General features: G+C 41.7%; 1 protein-coding gene across 4 annotated transcripts in view; it reads right to left on the reverse strand.

Annotated features, from left to right (window-relative positions):
• Positions 1 to 20,053: 20,053 nt before the first annotated feature.
• SLC36A4 (solute carrier family 36 member 4) overlaps positions 20,054 to 24,315 on the reverse strand; it is a 122,316-nt gene continuing 118,054 nt past the window's right edge. For all 4 annotated transcript variants that reach the window (XM_075081111.1, XM_075081125.1, XM_075081117.1 and 1 more), the window contains one exon: positions 20,054 to 23,013. In XM_075081111.1, coding sequence (XP_074937212.1) covers positions 22,706 to 23,013 — 308 coding nt within the window. In that variant the 3' untranslated portion in view covers positions 20,054 to 22,705. The remainder of the gene's footprint in view (positions 23,014 to 24,315) is intronic.

Below are 24,315 nucleotides of genomic sequence, written 5' to 3' on the forward strand. Positions count from 1 at the left end.
TTTCCCTGACAAAATGCCTCATGGTATTTAAAATGTCTCAAGATAAAAACTGTCTTGGCTCTTTTTCTCCTCTCTCCCAATGATCCAGCCACACAAATATGTAGCTAGGTGTGTGAAAAGCCATTCTGTAAGCAAAATTATTTAAGCAAAATGAAACCTGTTGCTTTGGTTTTGTTCAAGTCCTTTGTCAATCCTGTGGGACAGGTTGAATTTAACCTTGGCTTAAGCTTGCTTGAATGAAGACAACACTTCTTTGCTGTCTGAGATGCTGTCATGATCTCTATGAAAGAATGGTACGCCTGAATGTGCAACATGGGCTGACATGTGGCATGCATCATAGAATCATAGAATCATTAAGATTGGAAAAGACCTCTAAGATCATCAAGTCCGACTGTCAACACAACACAACCATCACCAACAGAGAATCTTTCAAAAAAAATATGAACCAGGCCTGGAAGGATACAATCAGCTGTGCAAACTATTCAAGGATTAAATTGATTGCCTCTAAAATTAATTGGGCCAGAGAAAGGAGATTCCAGGCTGGCAACTGAACACTGCCTAGAGGGATGTAAATTTCACGAAAAGGTTGGACTACGGTGCAAGATTATTTATAACAGTCAGACAACTTATTCCGCTGAACTGCAAAACTGAAAGAGCTGAAGGAGGACCTGAAAACTTGATGTAATGAGTTCTTGGTAGGTCAGAAAGACTGATAATAAGAAAAAGGATCCAGCACCTGTTTTCAGTCAAAAACAAACCCCAGATTCTTCTGACCTTCTTCACACTAAAAAAAATCCTTATTCACATATATTGTCACCATGGGTCTAAGTCAGAGCTCTTTGTGGAAGGGTGGGAAGGATTTTGGAAGCCTTTTTTGACACCTCTTTTCAGGGGATAATTGATTACTGTCTGGTGTCATACCCAGTATGACATGGATCTAGCTGAAATGAACAAAAAAAACCTTCTGTAATAATTTGCTTTAAGTTTCTCCTTCCCTTATCCCCTTACAAAGCAGCATAAAGTAACACAACCTAATAACAAAGCAAAGGTACCACCTCCCTGTTGCAGTGTATGTGGGCTGATCATTCTTGTTCCCCTCCAACAGGAGGGCCTTTCAGTGAAGGGCTTCCCATCCCCATGTATCACCTGCAGGGGAAATGAAGCTTGGAACTAGCCCCAGCATCTGGCTCACACACCGCAATGCCATCTCCTCCAGGAGAAGGAGTTCCTTCTGGTGAAGAGGGGAATTAACCTACCATGAGAAAGCAGATTTGAAATAATTCAAAGGTTCAGGAAAGGAGACAGTGACTGTTTCTGGAGGCTGCTCCACTCCTGACAGGTATATAAGAGTACCAGAATATTTGGCATGAATTGATGGCCTCTACACTGGGTGGCTGGAGAAGCTCATGCTGCTGCCTGTTCATTAGTAGTGCAGAAGAAAAGTGCCCTTTCATCAGTGATTGCAGACTTTTCGCTACAGGGAGAAACAGTTTATGCTCTTTAAAATTGCTTATTCCTAAAATATTTCTCATTATAAAAGGCTGCAGAGGAAATTACAATTCTGTTGATTTTTTTTCACTGTGTGAGCACAAAATGAAATTATTCCCTTAATGCACTAATGTGATACTTGAAAATACATGTGAGATAAAACCTGGGACAAAAGCAACGCTGCCTAAAAGTCTGTGAAACTCTGATGAGGAAATTGAACAGATTAATTAAAAAAAAAAAAGTAATTGGGTTCACATACTAAAGCTAAGCCAATGTGATCTTTATTCCTTGTTATTTTTCCTTCTTTCTCTCTCCAGGGAATAGTTTATTCATTATAAAATGGGGTTTTGCCAGGACCAGGTGTTATTAAGCAAAATTCCCTCATACCTTCATAAGTGTTTTACTCACTAAGCTATTACATAAAAAGTCAGTAGTGTAAATACTGCCCTTACTTTCCTGAAAAGAAGGGAATGGTGTATCAACCATATGGAAAAGGATGGTAGTTGGCTAGACCCAGTGACACTGCAGGATATATTCAGGCTTCCTGAGATACAGCGATACATACAAGAAACCTAATATTCAGGGTTTGAATGGGATTGCAAGCATATTTTTCTCCTCTGCGTTCCACCTCCTTCAGCTCTGTGAATTCATCCTGGGGAGGGAGATGCTCAGTGATGTGGGAACACCCCAGATCAGTCTCTGAAGTTCTGCTTGGACAAGACACTCAAGGTCATAGAGAAAGCCTGCAAAAAAAAGCCAGACTCCTCATCTGCAAGAAGCACTTCAGAAGTACCACACCAGACTTGCTAAGATACTAAGAAGTAGGAGTCATTTTCAGCCTCTTTCAGACCCACAACTATCTGAAATGCAGCTCTTATCTCTCCTTGCCTTCCTCTCTTTAGCAGAGCTACACTAAGGATGTTTGCAGTGCTATACTCACAAGAATTAAGGATCCATTTAACCTCTGTCCTAGGAACCTAGTGCCTAAACTCTTCAACGGTCCAAGCTCTCTAATAGCATACATGCAAGAGAAGTCACCAACTTAGGCAGTGGTTCCTTGGAGGCCAGGTTGCAAACCTACTTTTCTACCATGATAGGGAGCAATTCAGTGTAATAGGGCATGGGCTAAGACACTGTCATTTTAGGGGTTTTATAGGCCAGTTTTGCTCTGAGTCTTGCCTCCTTTCCAGGTAAAACAATGCTACCCATTGGTGCTTGAGCACAGCCTGGCTTTCAGAATGACCAGGGTTCTCCAACTGCTGTAGAAGTTAGCAATGACTGCTGGGGCATGACTCTGGTTTCTGCCATATTTTAGATTAAGTGTTGGGAGATAACTGCAACTTCAGTTTTGTAATACAGTTAGGAGATAGCAGCAACACACCTTCTGCTGCCTATACAAAAATCAATGACCATTAGCTCTATTGATTGCATGAGAAGAAGGTTTTAAAGAGTTTGCTAATTTCCCCCTCTTCGTAACACTCTAATCACTGCTGCCACTTTGACAGCAGTCAGCAGCATGTTAACACAGGCACAAGTTGCAGAAGAGGAGCTGAAAATACCATTTACCTTTTACAGCACAGTACTCCTTACCCAAACAAATACTTTTCATTTATATCTTCAACAGTTTCTGCTACCTGTCTGTAGTTTCTGTATTTGAAGACAGGCAATAAACTATGAATGGAACTTCAGATACAAAACACATTGACCACCCAACAAGATTTGACAGAGACACTCTGGACATACATTGATGGCTGCCTCCAGTTAAGCCTAAGGGTTTTGTCTACTATCTGAAAAGCAAAGTGACAGAGAAATAACTAACCTAGGAAAGACACCACCCAGCAAGTCTACAAGCACACAGTGCCATGAAAACCCAGAGCAAAGCAAGGTGCAGATCAGATGAGGGTTAACCCTGGCTGTGCTGAAGTTAGCTAACCCTAGTTCTTAGCCACACAACACCAGTTTATCTGTCCCGTGTGAGGTAAGTCAGGGTTTTATTAACCCAGGCTTCCCCACAATACCAGCTTCATGGTCAGCATCAACCAAGAGGGGTAGTCTGCTTGCAGCCTCTGCCATGCTGACATACTTTGAAAGTGGCCAAGGAGCTTTCCAACCTACTGCCATCAGAGGTCGATCTCCCTCCAGCAGATCTATCTCCAGATTTACAAAAGAGAACAGAGAACTGAAGCCAACACCTTGATCTCATAAAAGGATTACAGAAAAGCAGAATGGGAAGAAACTCCTTCTTCCTTAACATTTGCTAAAGAAATTGGACTGTTTCTCACCTAAATGTTTTCCAAAGTGTCCTACAAAGTGCCAGCAGTCCTCTGACATCAAGAGAGGTCAGTAAAACCAGGGTCTGCACTTAGTAGAAAAGCCATTTTGAGTGAACAAGTGTATTTCCATTTAAAAAAAAAAAAAAAAAAAAAAGTAGTTTATTACAGTCCTTATCCTTGGGCATATAAGTAGACAGGTGATAAAGAATGTAAGCCATTCATCATTTCTTGACGGATGCAGCCTCCCCAGAGGTCTAACTGTGCTTTCATGATAACAAATAAATATTCCGCACTGGTTCATTTACACTAGCCCTCGCAGAAGGCAGCGGTGACTAACAATGTTTTAACAAAATGTCACACAGAGCTTTTCCTTCAAAACATTACAGAGCCTGTTGAAGTCAGGGTAGTGAAGTTTATCTTACCTAATAAAGATTCCCAGCCAGATATGTTAGGTTCCACTTATAATCTACGGAGAGAAACACCCTTTCAGATCATGATTCCTTAAGCCTATTTTAGTCATCTGCCTTAGTATAAGATGCATCACCCTAACAGGACCCATATCTCACTGTGGTATATGGAGGCAGTTTCATATGACCAGCCAGATGTGGATATCTAAATGCGATCAAAGGAATTCCACTCTCCCAGTCTTTACATTCACTTAGCAGGCTCTGAATGAGAGGTCAGCAATATGTTCTAGGAGGGTTACCAGTTTTGGAGACTTCAGTCCTGAAAATACATATTGCATTCCAGTATTTCACACTTGAAATAAGCAGTGTCCTTTAGTCAAGCCACTTTGCTGGAAGATATTCTTTCCTTGTTGCATGCCTTATAATAGTATCAAATTCACTGCTGGTTTTCACAGAATCACACAAACTCACAGAATCAGAGGTTGGAAGGGACCTCGGGGATCATCTAGTCCAACCATTCCAGGAAGAGCGCAGTCTAGACAAGATGGCCCAGCACCCTGTCCAGATGACTCTTGAAAGTGTCCAATGTGGCCGAGTCAACCACTTCCCTGGGGAGATTATTCCAATGGGTGACTGTCCTCAGTGTGAAAAACTTCCCTCTCGTGTCCAATCGGAATCTCCCCAAGAGCAACTTGTGTCCATTCCCCCTTGTCCTCCCCATGGGACTCCTTGTGAAAAGGGAGTCTCCATCCTCTTTGTAGCTGCCCCTTAAGTACTGGTACATGGTGATGAGATCCCCTCTGAGCCTCCTTTTCTCAAAGCTGAACAAACCCAGCTCTCCCAGCCTATTCTCATATAGCAGCTTCCCTGTCCTCTGATCATCTTGGTGGCCCTTCTCTGGATCCCTTCCAGCCTGTCCACATCTTTTTTTGTATAGTGGGACCAGACATTTTCTTTTGTTATTCCTCATTTTACTTGGCCCCCTCATCCTCTTTCTCTGTTTTCCTCTACCTTTTTCGGAGTCCTATCTTCATTGTCATCATGTTTTCTGTTCCCCTTTTCTTATTGCTTTTATGTAATATCATTATTTATTGATTTATCAACAATGCATCATTTTAATACACTTCTTAAACTCATACTTTCCAAAAGCTTTGGAACAGAAAGTCAGATCTATTCTTGCTCTGCAAAATACTTATTAAATGTGTTAATATACATTATATATCTCTACACTGTAATAGATAACACACTTAGGCAGAAAATCCTTTACATTCAGACTATTTCCCATGTAAAGGTAAAACCTTTCAGAAAACTACACACACCTAGGGAAAAATAAATTATTATCCCTTATCATTTCTATGAGTTCACTTTTATTTCCTGGCTCATGTTCCCACTTCCCTCAATTATTTTTGTAATACAGCTCAGCTCAGCCACTCATAGCTCTTAGAAATCAAACCCAACTTGTCTAGTCTCCCTCCTGTTTAAGGAACAGAATTTCAACTGAAGATCGAGCCTCAAAATAGCTTTGCAATCTTCAGAATCTTGCATATCAGCCCTAAACACAATTAATAAAAGTCCATCTGGCATCTTAATTGTTCCTTACCTCTTATCTAATGCTTGCAAATCAGCTGCAAGGCTGTAAAACTTGGAAATGTGTTTCATCCCCACGAGGGTTAAAAACAATTACTAGTTTCTGTATGCAGTACAGAGCACAGGACAAGATTGTTCCTGGCTAATTAAAGCTAGGGACTTGGACATGGGGACTCTGGGGAGCTCTCCACACCACACACTGTAGAAGACCCCCAAGCTAATTTCAGAAAGGTGCATGAATAAGGCAGCAAAGCTCTACTGCTTCTGGGATGAACGCATACACTGTGTTTTGCCATGACGATACAGGAGATCACTCAGTGCCAGCTCAGCTCTCTCTAACCAGCAAGCTGCACTGTACGCTATAAAATGTAGCCCTAAGCTGTGGCCTTTGCACTAATGTGATAAGAGCAGAAAATCTCATATGTTTCCTGCAGCTGAATGTCTGTCAAATACAGGCTCAAGTATTTCTAAAATGTTAAAACAATATCTCAAGAGCTCTTTTAGGTCATTGCTAAAGAGGATCAAGGACCTTATTATCATCTGTGCATTTACGTACTTGGAGCCTGATATAGAAAAGCACTCAAGTGCCTGCATCCAGCACTGAGCATCTGACAAAACCCTCTCTCAGCAACTGCCTTCCCCTGCTGCTGCCTACAGCCTCCTTCAGCTCATTTTCAGTGTGTGGACATGCAAAACCCAAGATAAATATTGAGAACTCTCAGTTTTTATAAGCCCAAGCTCCCAGCCAAGCCAAAGCAGGCTGTTCAGCCCTCTTACCCAGGGGATCTTCTTCTTGTGGACGTTCTCCAAGCATACCTAACCAACCAAGCCAACCTATCTCATCCAAAGCCCTCCAGGAGAATGCCCTTCATTTCATGCAACTTCCCAGAAATAGGGCAGGGAGCTGGCAAGAGGAAGGCCTGTTCATAAATCCCCCATCTGATTTTCAACACACTTCACCTCGCTATTCATTTGAGCACCCATGCAATCCAGGTGAGAGTGCTCTGAGGTCAGACCGTGAGTGCTTGCTGCTCTTGCTGGTCTGCTTCACCTAAAATGGTGTCATCTGGCCACAGTGCTCAGCCCTGGCAGAACATAGCCTGCAAATCAACAGGTGCCAGAACAGCAAGCTGTTTGCCACAACTATAAGAAGTAGTGTGATTACAGGGGAGGGAATTGAGAAGAAATACTTCCATGGTGACCAGCATCTGCCCATCCATTTATTTGTACAACACCGCCCAAGCCTTAACTAGAATCCTATTGCTTCTGGACCCTGGGTGTTTGAATAGTAAAACTCAGTCTCTGATCCAAAGCATCGAGCCACTTCCTTTAACCCCACAGTAAAACTTAGGTAGGCACCTAAATTGAGGGATGTGTTCTTAAAATCTGTATCAAATTTTAACCAGTGCATTTCCTTTGAAGCTTTGAGTTCACACTGACAGCCTTGAATCCTGCACAAAGCACGACAGTATAGCAAAATACCTTTGATTCAGAAATATGACCAAGGAGCATTGCTGGAAACAGGACAAGTGGATTTCAACCCTCTTCTGTGCCTGAAAAGGCTGAGGCTATCATACGCTACCTTCTAGTGGGATTTGTAAGCTTCCAGGCAAGTCTGCAGCTGCAGGCTTGTCTTCTCTTTGTAAAAGTGAGTCACTGCATCCTAGTCCAAGTATACTTAGGACATCCCTTACATATAACTGTCCAATCATTTTTTAAAATCTTTCAACATAGTTTTTAAATTATGCCAATTTAATGATGACAACATTTCCCCATATAACTTGTGTCGATGTTTCAATTCCCTTACACTTAAAAAAATCTTTTCTTAATACCTCACCTCAATTTATCCAACTGCATATTGAACCAATTCTTTCTCACTCTGTCCTACATGGGACATGATGAAAAACCAAACACTGCCTTCCTTATAACAAACTTAATTGTATGCAGTTGTCATGACTTTTCTTTTCAGGAATAAGCAGGGTAAACTGCTCAGCCTTCACTTCTGCTTTCTACATATGTCATTATTGGTACCATTTTCCTACTGACTTTTGTTTATGTATACGTTTCTTTCTAAAAATACACATCTGTACATTAAAAACATGATGTTAAATGAGACCACACTGTCTAAGGCCAAACCAGCCAGGATAAAGATAAGAGTGAGAAAAAGAAAATACTGATCCATTGCAGACTGTGTATATGGTGTTCAAGGAGAGCACATGCCTCCTCTGCAAAACTGTCCTATCTGCTACTCACATTAACTCATCTGATGTTGTCCCCCCATCCTTTTCTTCTGGCTTAGGGCTTCACTACTTTCCCAATTCTTTTCTGTGCATTCTATTTCCTGTTTGCCCATATACTTCCTTCAACATTCTGCTTTTTAATTTAATTTTGTAACTTTGATTTCAGACCATTTTTCTAAAAGACCTGGGGATTCTAACCCTGTTCCCAGCTTTGCCTACAGCCATTCCTGGGCAAGTTCTATCTGCAAATTCAAATGATCTCCTTAGGCCATTGGAAAAGGTGATTAAAATTATGAAAATATTTCAGTCTGTTGCTGGACTCTTCTTGATGGCAACAGATGATCTACCCACCCTATAATAACATAAGTTAGGCCATATTACCCTCTGCAATGGGAGAGTGCCAAAATCCTTTCTAAAGCTAAAATATCCAATAATAATTGCTACCTTCTTATTGCCTAGGCCAATTACACCAAAAGAAAGGAAATAAGCTTGGTTTGACACCAATTGCTATTGATAAAACTGTGCTGGCTTTCTCTTACCTCCATTCTCTCCTCAGAGATTTATAAATTTATCATTTAATCATTTGTACTGTTGTCTTTCAGGATTTGGAATAAGGCTGACTGGGTCACTATTCCCCAGATACTCTTTTTTATAAATTTTTTGAAGTCAAATCCAACACTTTATGCCTAGCCTTATTAAAATCAGTCCATATTTTATCAATAATATCCATTTCTGCTCCAACAGTTGAATTATCCAGTAATGAGCAAAAGAAGAGGTCTTAGTCCCTTACTCATACTCCTCGGCTATATGCCTTTTCATATTTTTTGCAAATGCCAGTAAAACTCTGTGAAGTATAAGGTGAAACCAGCAAAGTAGAAGTGTATTTTCTGTGTATTTATACAGCATTTTGCAAAATATATTCTATAGGTTTTTTCTTATATTGCCTGGGAGGATTTTCAGCAGTGTGTTGTTATCCCAAACTGCATTATTTCTTGTAGGTATTTATTTTGTCTCTATATAAGTCAAACAAAAATTGATTTAATAGAAAAGGGTTTTTTTTTTAAAAAATGCTCATATTTGAGAGCTGTAGGTAAAAGAGTTGTTACAGAGAAGTTGGAATGTATTTATCTTTCTCAGGCTGCAATTAAAGACACCATTTAAAAGTTAGATGACAGCAGCAGTGTTTGGTGAGGCTGTGGGAGAAGAGAGGGGGCAAAAGAAGGTTCAGCTCAAAACAAAAATGTATTCCCAAAGAACAGTTGAACCAGCCTTAATCAGGATCTGATGATAGGAAGAGGTATTGGACTGGATTAGAGCTTCCAGGCTTCCAACTTCCAGATATTCATGACTAAAGTAGACAAAGCAGGGCTTTCAAGCAACAGTTAACTGCTGGCAGGGATGCGCTAGCTCCCATATGTATCTTCTGTCTCTGCTTTCAAACTACATTTGGATACACAACAATAAGCCTGTCAAACCAGTCCTGAGCATGGAGCTTCCATCCTAACCCTGCGCAATCCCACCAAAGGCAAGAGCTAGCTGAGCTGGTGCTGCAGGAGTGGGGAGGAAAACAGCACAACATTCCTGGAAGAGCATGTCGTGGGATGTGACAGAGAAGCACATCAATAGTCCTTTTGGTGAAAATGGGGAAAGAGAAGATCAGAGCAGGGGGAAAATCCAACATCTCAGATGCAGAGCTGTACAAACCTTGTTGGAGACCCTTGACTGCATAGGGTCATAGGTCATGCTGGTTTTGGCCGGGATAGAGTTAATTCTCTTCCCTGTAGCTGGAAAAGTGCCGATGGCACACTGATGCTTTAGCTGCTGTTAAGTAGCAGCTCAGTGTCGCTCAGTAGCGCCTGGAGCAGTCGGGGGCCTTTCCAGCTGCCCGCGCTCTGCCACGTGGGCAGGAGGCCGGGGGGGCGGGGCCACGGCCGGGGCAGCTGACCCCGACTGGCCAATGGGATGCTCACGCTGCACCACGTGACGCCACGACCAGCACATTCGCGGGGGCAGCTGGCGCGCGGGGCCGGTTGCGGCTCGGGGGCTGCCGGTGCCGGGTCAGCGGGCGGTGAGCGGCTGCGTCACCTCTGGGTTGTTTGGGTTGTTCATTCCCCCTTCCCGCCCCGGGTTTCGCACCTCTTGTTACTTTCCTTTGCATTGCATTATTATTGATGTTGTTGTTGTTGTTGTTACTATTATTATTGTTTTATTTTAATTATTTAACTGTTCTTATCTCAACCCATGAGCGTTACCCTTCTGATTCTCTCCCCCATCCTGCTGGTGGGGGAGTGAGTGAGCAGCTGTGTGGGGCTGAGTTGCCAGCTAAACCACAACATAGGTCCATCTTCAGTATTCTCCACAGCTGGGGCAGGAAAAATCTGTTCAGAAGGCCCTCAAGTTTCTCCAAAGTGATAAGCAGAGTCCAGAAAAATGACCAAGCTAAACAGAAAAGGTATCTCCATGGTGAAGTAAAGAAAGGTGAGGTTTTGTCAAAACAAAATTCACTGACAAGCTGTGCCCCAGACCAGCTTCTATTCTTACTATGTAAGTATTGAGCCCTAAAAATAAGATTTAATCCATGTTTAGACTTTGTATTGGATCTGAAACAGGAGGAAATTCTACCTAGAGGTGAAAACGGAACTCAAGGCCTCTGGAGAGCACATAGCACAGAAGGAGGACAGTATACTAATCACACCATCAGATATCTGTACCCAAGCCTAATATTCACCTGCATGATCCATTCCCAGTGACTGTACTTCTTGGGTACCCTGTTTCTTCCTCCACCATTTCTTTGTCCTCTGTTTTTTTTGCCAGTCAGGAATTACTTCTTGCCAGGAACTTAATACAAAAGGAGCCTCAATGTGTAATGGGACCCACTTATCTGCTAAGGAGTTTGTAATAGCCTATCCAGAGAGTAAGCTGAAAATACTGCAGCTCTGAAGCAGCCCCATCGTAAATGGTTGTGGTAAAACATAAAGGTGTTTGTATCTTGCCAGGAGCAGGCTCATGGAAAGCCAGCCTCTGAGAACATGGAGAGTGCATTTACACAGCTATTACTCATAGATAACTGCAAAATAAATGAAAATTAAACTCACCCCTAGGTATCAAATTTACCTTTCTCAAAATTAATACCTTAGGAGTCCATAAATATTTATGAGAAAGGAGGAAGAAAAATAGGAAAAAAGGTCAGGTAAAAACTCATAATTTGTTCCTTTGGAGTATTGGATAATAGGCAATTACTACAACTGACTGACTGTGAAATTTAGTCTTTTCTATCTTTAGATATTACCTTTTAGTTCCAAAGACTTCTCTCCATGTGTCCCCAGAACAGAACACCCAAGAAATGAGAAATTACAGTGTCTAGAAATTTTTTCAGTCTTCCAGCATTTAGCCTGTACTTCAGGATCTGGAGCGTCCTGCAATACACTACAGGAGAACTTCCTTGATTTGAAATGTTTTGAAGCACAAGTGATCTAAAGAAAGTACTGGCTTATTCATGTACCCACAGCTAGAAAGAATTAGATACCTTCTCACATTATCTCTGCTCACTGGGTAAAAGTTCTGAGACTCCTAGCTGGGGTAACAAAAAGCAATAGAGCCAGTGGAAAGGGATGTTTGAGACAAGCAACCATGAGGTGACGGTTCCTCAAGATGATCTGGCAGGAAGATTTGTTTCCTAATGCATGTATTTGCACCCACCATGTGTTTTGTACTTTGGCAGGAAAAAGGAGAAGAGGACAGGCCAAGATCTGCAGGTGTTTGTCCAATGCATGCTAAGGGCTGTGCCTGGAGCCCCTTGTGCTGCACTGCGCTCTTTTGGCCGCATAAGTTTAAGTATTCTTAGATATTTCAAAACTATTGTTAAACCAAGAGCTCCTCACATGGTCACAGAAAGCAGCGATTATTCATTAATTAAGCAAATGAAGAGTGAAGGTACACTTCCAGGTGAGATATCTGAGGAAGCATAGAGCTTTTAGATGCACATTATCCTTTCCTATTCATAAATCCCTTGTACTGCTAATGACAATATGACCCCATATCACTAACAGAGTTTAGGAAAATGTAGGACAGTCTTACCAGAAATTTCTATGATGTTCTACCTTTCCGTTAAAAAAAACTGGTAAGACAGATACAAATAAATGCTAGGGAAGCATTTTGTAACACACTACAATGGCATTTGTTCATTACATGGATGAAACAAACAGAAAATGATATTGCCTGCCAAAGTCTGATGGAGGTAATTGAACATGGAACGACAGTAGCCATATAACTGTCCATGTACTATTTTACAGGGGAGAATCTGTTGTATGGGGAAAGTGAAAGCTAATAAATACCTGTAGCTTGCAGCAAACATTGCCTGAAGTGAGCCACACGTACCCACATTTGTGTGTGCAGAGCACTGAACATCTGCCATAATTATCTGATGGACAGTCCCTTCCTACCTATAACTGTGTTAGTGTGAGCCAAGATTTTCAGAAGTAACTAGCAGACCTGGGGATCTCACTTGTGTGCCTGCCTTGAGATATTGCAAAAAGAGCTTGTGTTTCAGACAGTTCTTGGTAATTGCCCCTCTAGGTTTGATCTTGCGATAGGAATACATTATATTACTGCTCTTGAAGTGTCTTCCTTCAGTAGCAAAGCAGGGAAATAAGAAGAAAGGTATCAGTTGTTCTCACGTTTAATAGCCACGGTGAGCCAAATCCTTGCTGAAGCTGATACAAATCTGAATTATTTCCTCAAAGCACAGCACACTGGAGCTCTATACTGCAGAGGTGGTTTCAAGACAATTCACAGTGAGCTAAAGTTGTTTATAAGTGCGAACACTGAAGACTTCAGAGGAGGTACACTCTTGAGGGAAATGGTTTTATTTGCTGAATTTGTCTATCAAAGCTAGCATCTTGTCTAGTAAGACAAGACTTGTGCTAGTAAGATCTTTATTTTCTGTTTGATTTCACGATACTATGATGGCTTTATATCTTTTTATCTTTTGATTCATATATTTTTATTGAACATTACTACTTCTCTTGCCTTACCAACTCAACTAACTCTAACACAACATGGAGAGGGAGAAGTAACTTATACAATCCCAACAAAAAAAAACCCCACACTTTCTCTTACAAATACAGAGTGATGTGACAGTAAAGACTGAAATAGGATAGTCAACCACTGCAAAACCAGAAGTTTCACAGTTTGAAAGGAAAGTCTTTAGGCAACCTGGAATCTTGTTCGCTACCACAGGGTAGTTCACCTCACTGCAGGACCAACTGCATGTTTCTCCGTCTGTCTAAGACTGTGGTAGGAAAACTGTGATGCCAGCCTGGCCTCCAGCAGCCCCAAGATTCATAGCTCTGTTGAGTATAAAAAAGTAAAAGCATTATCATTCACAACATTGAGAAGGGTCATGCTACTATGTTTTAATTAAATAATGTAGCACTACAATTTCACAAAGGATTAAAGTTCCATACTATGAATAAAATGTCTTTAATGTGGAGGCCCAGGACCATAATTAAAATATTTTTACAAACTTCTTATGAACTGAAGCATCTGCCTCCAAAACAAGAAAATGGCAACATTTACAGGACAAAACCATAGAAGCTGTAAATAGTGGCTGGTACTGCATGTGATAGTGCAAGGCGAGGCATCTTACAGAAATAAAATGTAACATGGCAGAAATACATTTGTAAAGAGGAAAGACAACCAGCTGAGCTGGCTGCAGCTGATGGAAACAGAAGTGGTGTGCTGAATAGAAAGGTAGGGAAATATCAGGAAAAAGAAGAGCTTGTCTGTCTGATGCAGATTTTGTGAAAAAAGCAAGATGCAGCAAACCTATGTAGTCTGAGTCTGCAAAAAATAGGTGGGAAAGATGAGGAGTTCAGAAGCAGCTTGTAAAGGCCTTAGGGATAAGCTGGGGCCACCACTTGCTGCTGTGGTGTGTATGGAGAATCAGACCCCAGGGCACCTACAGATATTTGAGATACAGCCCGAGGGCCTCAGCGAACTCAGTAAACAACCTTTGGGGCTTACCTGAGGGAGCACAATGAAGCAAGCCTTGAGCTGTCTGTGCTGCAGTCACAAGGGCACTGGTATTTTAAGATTTTTACCAAGGGTGCACCTGAGAGACTTATTTCATGGAATCCTCATCTGAAGAGCTCTAGGATTTCTAAGACAAACTTTCTATCAGTGTCTCAGGTTATTTCAGGGCATGCCAGATCATCTTTTCTGTCCAGTGCCTTGAGCAACTTTGTAGGACTTGGCAGGACATTTAATGCCTGTGCTGTAGGCAAAAATAGCTTAAATTGTGAATGCTGAGAGGCAGCAGATAATTAGGTGCATATGTGTGTTGGCGGGTGAATGTCTAAAACTGAGCTTTTTGAACTCTGAATTAGAAGGCTGCTACTTGCTTGCTGTAACAGATATGGACTGGTTGTAAATTTTTATAACACCTGGACTAAACAAAAGTGGCAAATCCTGAATCTTCCAATTAATAAAGAAACCTGAGACAAAACCATGAGTCAGGAGGCTGATCATGCATTGTGCTTCTGCACATAGACTGTTCAGAAGGGAGAAAATCAGGGAGCAAAGGTGGAAAAGAAGGCTTCCCAGGGAAGTTGTGGATGCCCCATCACCGGAAGTGTTCAAGGTCAGGTTGGACAGGGCTTTGAGCAACCTGATCTAGTGAAAGATGTCCTTGATGATCTAGATCTTTAAAGGTCCCTTCTAACCCAAACCATTCTATGATCCAATGATTCTGTGAAGAAGAAAGTAAAGATCCTGGCAGGAGGAAGGATCCTGGAAGTGGGGAAGATCCTGGAGGTGGGGGAGATGCATGGACACAAACACTGGGGGATGCCCAGGGACCTCAGCCAGTAATGCCCAGGACTGCAGCACTGACCAACAAAACTTTGTGCCCAATGTCCCCGCTGGGAAGGTAAGTCGGGACCTGGTGAATGTAGCACTGGGTGGGGAGCAAGTGAATGAATACGTGAGGGTAAAAGCTCTCAGCTCGTTGGCAATTACAAACCCTGTATCCAGATCCACTACGGGTCATTGCTTACAACCATTACCATGCTTGTGGGCAGCAGACACATGGTCCCACGGTTGGCTGGGTCTATCAAGCCAACGGGGACCTTACCAGTGATTTACTGTGCCTGCAACCACTTCGCCTGTGTTCAGACAGCACGCAGGTCCACTGGTTGGCTGGGGGCTGTAGTGCCACTGTTGCATGTGATCTTTGGCACCACTGTAACAGAAAGGGTACACGTGGCTCAGGGAGCCTTCCAAGGAATTTTCCTGCTTCCCACCTAAAGTAACAACCACAACAACAATTGAATATACCTTGTTTTATTTCTTAGATAACTCCACTGAATGCAGGCACACTGCCAACTGAGGCCTTAAACTCCCTCTGATTCTCATCTTCTAAAATCAGGTGTGCCAGCTGGGCTCAATAAAACGAGCAGAAATTTGAGATTCTCGAATAAATTTAATTCAGATATGCATTTATGATACAGACATGTTCTGAATGAACTAAGCAGAGTATAAATAATAGCCCACAGCACGATGACAAGCAGCATGACTTAGTCGAAAATTGAGAGCCAGGGACAGAGCAGGCCATGCACTGAGCCAGGAAAGATCACTGGATGCAAGGTATAGCAGTGACTTGCAAGAACATTGCTTAGACAGGAAGAGAGTGGGTAATTTTAACTAGTACATATGAAATACATTTATGTATATATAAAAAATAACCTTTCAGCCAATCTGACATGAGTTCAGTATTTATACTAGCAATATGAAACTTTAAATGGCAGAGAATTCAAGCTAAAAATTAGCAAATTAAGGAATCCCTAAGTGACAGGTAGGATGAAGCATTAGGATGGGAAGGCACAAAAGTATCTGTGGACTCCTCAGACTCAAGAGAGAGATCACTCTGATGCAGTAACCCTGCAGAGACAGCATACGCACCATGGGTACTAACAGAAACTCAAGACAACAAAGAGCTGTCAAAAGACAGGCGAAAGCAAGGACATGAATATGATCCAACTGTCCATGCAAAAAATTTGAAAAGTCTGATCAAGGTAATGGAGATTAAAGTAGAGTAGTACCTGTGTTGTAAACCCCAATACATATGCAGGAAAACCCACATATTACATACTCTTTCAAGGGTGGTTTGTAAGACCAAGTTCTCACTTGACAGACTTACTCACTGTGTACAGCTGAGTCGTATTTAGTCACTTCAGTGATAATAAGTTTGCTGAGCCCTAGACTGACATCCTCGAGAGCCTGCCCAGCTGTGGGAATGAATGGATCCTCTCCCCTGTGTGCCAGAGGAATTGCTCCAATACTTTCCATCAACACGATCCCATTAACAGCAATAGCGTCACGGGCTTTGAATACGACAGAGTAGCACAAATGATGCCGAGAGACTAGCTACTCCTCACAACGACTTCATTAACCATGATGAAGTACAAAATCCAGATAACTGGACTTGCTTTCCCAGGGCTCTTTGGTTTCTCAGGGCGGGCAGCTGAAAACAACAAAAAACGTGTCTATTCTGCCAAGCAATTGTATTAGACATGAAAATGTGGTTGTTTTTTTTTTTTAAAAAGAATAAACTCTGAATTTTCCAATAGCATTTTTATATCAACTTTTAGAGGAATGGATACTTTAAAGATACAATTTATCTGAATTTTGGGGTTTGCAATACCGTTTTGGAAAGCTGCTGAGAATTAAAATGCAAACAAATCAATTCTCCCCACTTATCTGTGTGCAGATACAGATGGGGTTGCTCACAAAATAAGACTTCGTTTCTGAGTGCCTTTGCTAAAACAGAACTAAAAGGACTTTGCCTACAGCACTTTGAATTCACTCCTTCAAAGTCAAATAAATCCATCAGGCCAGGAGTCAAAGTTTGTCCAGCACAAATTACCCACAGAACTTTATCATTCAGGTTGAATCATCATCAAGTGCAACTGTCAGCCTAACACTACTAAGTCCACCACTAAACCATGTTCCCAAGCACCACATCTACGTGTCTTTTAAATACCTCCAGGAATGGTGACTCAACCAGTTTCCTGGGCACCCTGTTCCAGTGCCTAACAAACCTCTCAGTAAAGAAATTTTTCCTAATATCCAATCTAAACCTCCCGTGGCACGACTTGAGGCCATTTCCTCTCGTTCTATCACTAGTGTCTTGGGAGACCAGCTCCCACCTCACTACAACCTCCATTCAGGTGGTTGTAGAGAGCAAAAAGGTCTCCCCTCAGCCTCCTCTTCTCCAGGTTAACAACCTCAGCTCCCTCAGCCGCTCCTCAGAACATTTGTGCTCTACACCCTTCACCAGCTTTGTTGCCCTTCTTTACAAATGTTCCAGCACCTCAATGTTTTTCTTGCAGTGAGGGGCCCATAACTGCACACAGCACTTGAGGTGCGGCCTCACCAGTGCCGAGTACAGGGTCACCACCCCTGCCCTGCTCCTGCTGGCCACGCTATTCCTGATACAAGCCAGGATGCTGTTGGCCTTCTTGGCCACCTGGGCACACTGCTGGCTCACGTTCAGCCGGCTGTCAGCCAGCACCCCCAGGCCCTTCTCCACTGGGCATCTCTCCAGCCACTCCTCCCCAAGCCTGTAGCGTTGCCTGGGGTTGTTGTGACCAAAGTGCAGGACCTGGCACTTGGCCTTGTTGAACCTCATACAGCTGGCCTTGGGCTATTGATCCAGCCTGTCCAGGTCCCCCTGCAGAGCCTTCCTACCCTCGATAAGATAAACACTCCCATGTAATTTGGTGACATCCACAAACTCACTGAGGGTGTACTCAATCCCCTTATCCCGATCATTGATAAAGATATTAAACAAGACTGGCTTCTAAAACTGCAGGTCCCTAACAGCTATGTCCAAGAGGGAATTTGGCTAGACGTGTGCTCTTGCTCACTGTTTAGGCAGATAAGGATTCAAATTCTTCTTGACTCCCAGGAGACTGAAATCCATCTAGTCCCTCTGCTGCTATTAGAAGACTTTCAGACCATTCCAGGTTTCTCATTTATAAAACAGGTTTTTTTGGTAGAACACTCTCAAGGACATTTGTACTCATTGTACCAGTATATTAAGGGGGGGCAGGTTGCGGCTCGGGAGTGGCGTCGGGTCGGCGGGCGGTGAGCAGCTGCATCGTGGGCGGTTTGTTTCGGCGGTTAATTCCCCTCCCCCCTCCCTTCCCCCCACCCCTGGGTTTCGCACCCCTCATTGTTCTCCTTTACATTGCATTTCTGTTGTTGTTTCTTTTAATTTTAATTATTAAACTGTTCTTATCCCAACCCACGAGCGTTACCCTTCTGATTCTCTCCCCATCCACCGGTGGGGGAGTGAGCGAGCGGCTGTGTGGGGCTGAGCTGCCGGCTAAACCACGACATGCTAGTTTTGTTTCCAACTAATAATTTGGAATTTAGACAGAAAATACAGGACTTTAATACCAATTTCTTCCATACCTATTTCCCCAGTACTCCATACTTAAAGTTAAGGCCAAGTCCATACCCAGTGTGTAAGGGCTTGTCTAATTTTAAAAAGTCTGGCTTTTTCTCTGCAGTTTTCCAAATGTGAACTGGAATTTCAGTGGGAATTTCTGGGTGCCTTTGTACATTTAGAAATTAACTCATTTACTAGAGCACCTCTAAAAAGTATCAGAAGCCTAACTTCAAGGGTGCCCTCATGAAAAACCTTGGAGTAGAGGTGGGATTTTTCAGGAGTGCCTGTGTGGCTTTGAAGTGAGATTTATTATCAATGAGAAGTCAGCTCCTCAGCTTGCCTGACAGTCTCAGGTCAGTTGCTTGCCATTCCTCAGATAACTTCAACAGAAAAACAAAGGTAAATTCTGCATTAAGACAGCTATATCTTCTAGTGATGTTGTGGTGGTGACAGGCAGGATAACAGTGAGCTAGCAGGATATTATTGTAGTCTTTATTGATACGGAAGATTTAAGTTACAGAACATTAGGCAAACCCACCCTCTTACTTGCCCAATATTTGAGGATGAACAGTCACAGACAAGAAAATGACCAGTTGCTTATAGTGCAGCTAATGATTAAGTTACATTAAAACAGTTAACAATATTATATTGTAAAGTATAAGTGCATGTACAGTATATATATATAATAGCTTTCTGTTCCTTATCAGGAACATAAGCCAATCACATAAATTTTTCAGTTTAATTTAGCTTGTGCTGAAGTACATTTCCATCTTAAATATATATTAATGTAAATCATCCCTATTAAATCTCTCAGTTTCACTCCCTGCACCTTAACTTGCAATTTATATTACAGTACTTTAAAAGCTGTGTGAACACTCTTATTATTCAGAAGAGGTGTCTGTCAGAATTTTCTATCTTTTAAATCTTTGGCAATGTTTCACAGACTTATTATTCGGACTTCGTACCTTTTCACTACAAAACATTTTAGTCTTATCCAACACAAGATACTCTGATACCTGACTCTTTCTATTTGAAAGAGCAGGCCACGCACATGCACTGTGTGAGTGTTAAAATAATGAAAATCCTACACTGTAGGAGAAAATTGACATTGTGCAAAATATATTTATCAACATTTTAAAGATTCAAAAGATACAACATTGTTAAACAAGACAACACTGGCCCACTGCATAAACAGACTCCTTCGTACCTGGTCAGCCAGTAGCAATATATCAGTCTGAAAATCTGCTCCTTGACAGGCTGCTCCCTGGTCAGACACAGCAGTAAGATGTGTAAGGGTTTGTATTTGGGCCAGGTTATCCAAACTTTGATGGCTAAGATTAGATTCCTCAAACCTATCAACCTTCTAAACAAGTTACCTGACTTTCAGAGAGATGTGCTGCGTTCACCTGGGTACCAAGGCCACCTGTTTTGGTTCTAGGTTCCCAGCTCAGCAAATCTTAATTGACAGCACCATGTCAGCATTCACTTGCCCCGGCCAAAAACCACCACCAAACTCTGAACTGGTCAAGTCGTCCGTACCCTTGCAGAAGCACCTTCTCAAAGTTGCTCACTAGGACACAATCGATGCAGAACAGATTATATGAATGGATTTGACAGTCCTTTATTCTCCAAACACACATGGGTAGAAAGATGCAAAACTAACAGGAAAAATAACTCACATTTAAATCCTATCAGTCCTACTAAAAATGTTCCGTGTAGAAGTATTTAATGTCAAGTAAAATAAGCTGCACAGGAATATACCCTATCAGTGTGTAGTGTATGGTTTAGGTAATCAACAGATTCATTATGAAACAGACAGAAACACTTAGACCCAACGTCTTTTAAAACAGCTTAAAGACTAAAACACCTTTAAGGCGAAAAGCTGAAGTTACCTTTTTCCTCTCTGCTAACTACCTGTGTTTGCTCCTTTGTGGCACTTTCACACAAAAGGTTAATTCTCTGTATCATACCTGCAGAGACTCATCCCTTCAAAGTGCCTGCCAAGTATTTAACTTTGTCCACCCTAAAAAGAATATAAGAGCATTGCTCAGAACTATTACTTGAACAAACAACATGCGGTTTGAACTACATGCTATAACGAATACCCGCCAGAATTGCCCTCACTGACATGGAGGTGAAAGTGCTCAAACACAGTAACCAAATGGTAGATGACTGGGGAAATATTCTGGAGAGAAAATACAAATATAGATGTATCTAGCACTGTATTTTTTTAGGACTGTAATGCCCAATGTTACATTATCAAATGGTAGATTTCCAAATGGTAGATTTCTGAGGAATATACTGAAGGCAAGCAAACTATTACATGTATTTCGATCTTAATTCGTATTAATGCAGTATAGAGGTTTTGGCATACCATATTTCTTGGAGGAATGTGATAATTAAAAATATCCCTTAGAAAAGGGAGTTTCTTCATAACAGGAATGAGTATGATAAATATGGTTCTATTACTGTACAAAATATAGAGTGTTTTTAGGAAACGACCAAAAATACAGCTTTAGCATTTGGACTGAGAGTCATCTGTGAAGTGTGAGCCAGAAAGTCAAATACAAACCCTGAAAATCAGGATTCTGGCTGGGGACTCAGCATCCCCGGGCTTGCTTGAACAAAACTAATTCCTACCCAATTACCAACTTATAAACTTGTTCTTTTTTCTTCCAAAATGGACAAAAGAAGCAAAAATCAGTAAAGGGCATGTTAGATTCTATTTAAGGCAGAACATAAAAATGCAAAAATAATTATTATATGTTCCAGTAGAAATATAGCTAGGCAGTCTACAGACTTCCAGCAACAGGTAAAAAAATACAGCATTTCATACAAGTGCAGAGGTGAAATCAAGGATAAAGAAACAGTGTAAAAAATGGGTCAGGACAGCAGTTACCAAAATGTACAAAAATAAACTACTCATCATCTGTGGTGTTGAATGATTTTTGCATCATTAAAGAAAGTAATATTGCTGTGATAAACTACATCCTGCAACTTTTCCTTCAAAAACCACTCTAAAAAGTGTCATGTCTTCCCATGTATACCCTGTGCCTCCTATAAGCTGTACCTCTCTACAAAGCACAGTAGTTGCAAGCTGATGCTGAGACAACCCACATCTTCAGACAACCTGCAGGCAGGTGGTGCACTGTAGGCACAAAGGGCTTCAGAGCAGACTTCCCTGGTGCCGCCCCAGCTCACAGTGCTGTGGAATCACAAGTTCTTTCACAAATAATCCACAGCTTATGCATGCGAAAGTATGGCACATCTCCATTCTAGTAAGTAGTGTCTCGTCCTTTCCTTTCTCATAGAGAAATTAACACCATGAATCTTTAAGCTGCTCTGGACAGTCACGCTTCCATGGCTCTACTGAGCATCACAGTTGCCATTTCCCTGGAGCAGGGCTCTGGCCATGCTGAACAGCTAATGGTACAGGAACATATAATAACAGATCATGTGAGCTGGCAAGAACACTCCTAACTGGCTATCTTTTGGTCTATTAAAAGATCCAGCCTTTATCTCTAAACCTTATACAGTCTTGTCCATTCTTCAGCTTAAATGTTAAGATAGTTGTCATGAAAGAAAAAAAAGCCTTTATGCTTTCTGTCATGTAACCAATCACCAGCAGTGGTGTGCTGTACTGACCAGGGAGGGCTTGGTCCTTCCAATCACTTGAAAAACTCCCCTTGGAGCCAGTGTGAAAAGGCTGAACAAGAGTCATGGTCATTCCGCACAGAGCACTCCAACTCCAGACATACCCACTCCCAGGAACCAGAGGCAGGCAACTTTTCTGCAGCAAACATCTAAGTCCCCAGAATGGAAATGAAAACCACAGCTGCTCTTTTCTAAAACTACAGTGTCTCTGGTTCACTGGGGTGCAATTGACCCCATCAGGGACAGCCAAGAGCAGGTCTGTGCATCACTGAGCTCCCACTCCAACCCTTAAAACAGAGCTGGAGTGAAAAAAGTAGTGCCTAGACTTATTTCCTTCCTATATTCATGTATACATTTTAAATCCTGACATCAATTCAGTTTTTCACTAAGTGAGCAGAGGTTGAGAGCAAACAGGCTAATTTAGGGAGCAGATGGGAAGGAATGAAAGAAGAAACAAAGAACAGAGTGAGGAAGGGCTGCATGCTGTTTTTCAAAAATTCATTTGGAAATGGAATTTGTCCCACACATAGGTCTGCCATCCCTCTAGGATTTCTTGTCAGAGGTTTCTTGTTAACGAACAAAATAATTCACAGTGCCTGCTTATTACTTTAAACCAACCACCAAGTTAGTAGCATTTAAATCTGTGGAGATGCTCTCTGTTGCGTTAGCTAGAACTGTCGATGCAGGATAAATGATTTCTTCAACTGTCACATATGTCCCTGTTAAAAAACCAACAACTCCAATGACAGCTATAAAAACGTCTTTAAATATTGTCCATAAACTTAAGTTTTCCTTGTAGAAAGTGAGGATTTCAACCAGAGGTGGCAGAATCAGTGCCAGAGTGCTGCTGCTGACAGCTCCAACGAAAGAAATCACCAGATCTAGGCGAGGGATCAAAACTGCTACAGCACCTAAAACACAAGAAGAGTAACAGTGGCTTCAGAATCAACATGCTCATGAAAAACATAACCATGACAAATACGTAACCTAGTGGTTCATGCTTTTTAAGAAGTTCGCCATTCACTATTTTCCAGCTACAAGTGGTGTATGATATATAAATTAATGCATGTATTTGTGAGTGAGATACATCTTCATGCTCATGTGAGATACTCAGTTTCAATTCTGAGTTTCTGTACGAGCAGACAGAGCTTCAAGTTAAAGTTTTCTTACACTTACAGAGTAAATAAATTTGGCCTGCAAATCATAGAGAAATGAGAAATATGAAAATGTATGGAGATGTTTTACTTTTTTGATTGTTGTTGGGTTTTTAAGACAAAAGAATGAAGTTCAGGAAGAGCAGGAGAAGGGGCTGTTGCATGCTGCCCAGGAGACAGTGGGCAAAAATACATTACTATTCATTACCATATATTACTAATAATCTAAAAGTGACATAAAATTATTCAAAATAAACCAAACCCACTGGCCACTTGGCAGTCTCACAATCATCTAAGTCACTACAAACTTGCCTCTTGAAAAAACTTGGTCTACACAATTGCATTCAATTTGTAAAATGCCACTATAATTGTTGCCCAGTTAACTAAACAAGAACTTAGCTCTGCGAAGAGATAATTCTGAACACAAGGCCCACTAAGACTTTTAGCACGGCATGGCCGGTCTCACCTCCTGAAACTATACCAGCCACAGAAACAGAATCCATCATTTGGACCAGAACCGCTTTTGGTTTTAAACCCTTTGGCTGGCAAGCCCAGGCAAGGTACCCTCGTATTAACTCACATACACCTGTTGTCATATAATGTTTTCAGTCCTGTATTAGAAAACAGCTTTCAAAGGCCAGCTGAGCACAGGCCTCTATATGATCCCCTATATGTGGTGGAAACATCTGTCTTTTTTCCCTTTCATGAATATATCGCTTTCTAGCTGTCAGACATTATCGTAAACTTCCACAGCATCTGCCCGCTTACCACTTTCTATCACTTCACATCAAGGCAAGGAAGCAATCAGGAAGGAAGGGAATGGGGAAAACTGGTATAAAAGCCACCAGCAAATCAAAAACACCACATAATATGTTTTGGTTCTTCCATACCTCCCTTCTTAACTCTTAAGCCATAATAAAAGCATCTTTGGCTTCACAGCAACTCCTCCACCAACCAAATATTATGTAAACAAAACAAATTGAACAAGCAGGAAGGAAATCCTCACATAACATGTGCAGATGAAAACCAGAAGGTGCGTATCAGCTTTATAATTTCTCA

Source organism: Phalacrocorax aristotelis, chromosome 1 (genome assembly GCF_949628215.1).
Source record: "Phalacrocorax aristotelis chromosome 1, bGulAri2.1, whole genome shotgun sequence".
Classification (NCBI taxonomy): Eukaryota; Metazoa; Chordata; class Aves; order Suliformes; family Phalacrocoracidae; genus Phalacrocorax; species Phalacrocorax aristotelis.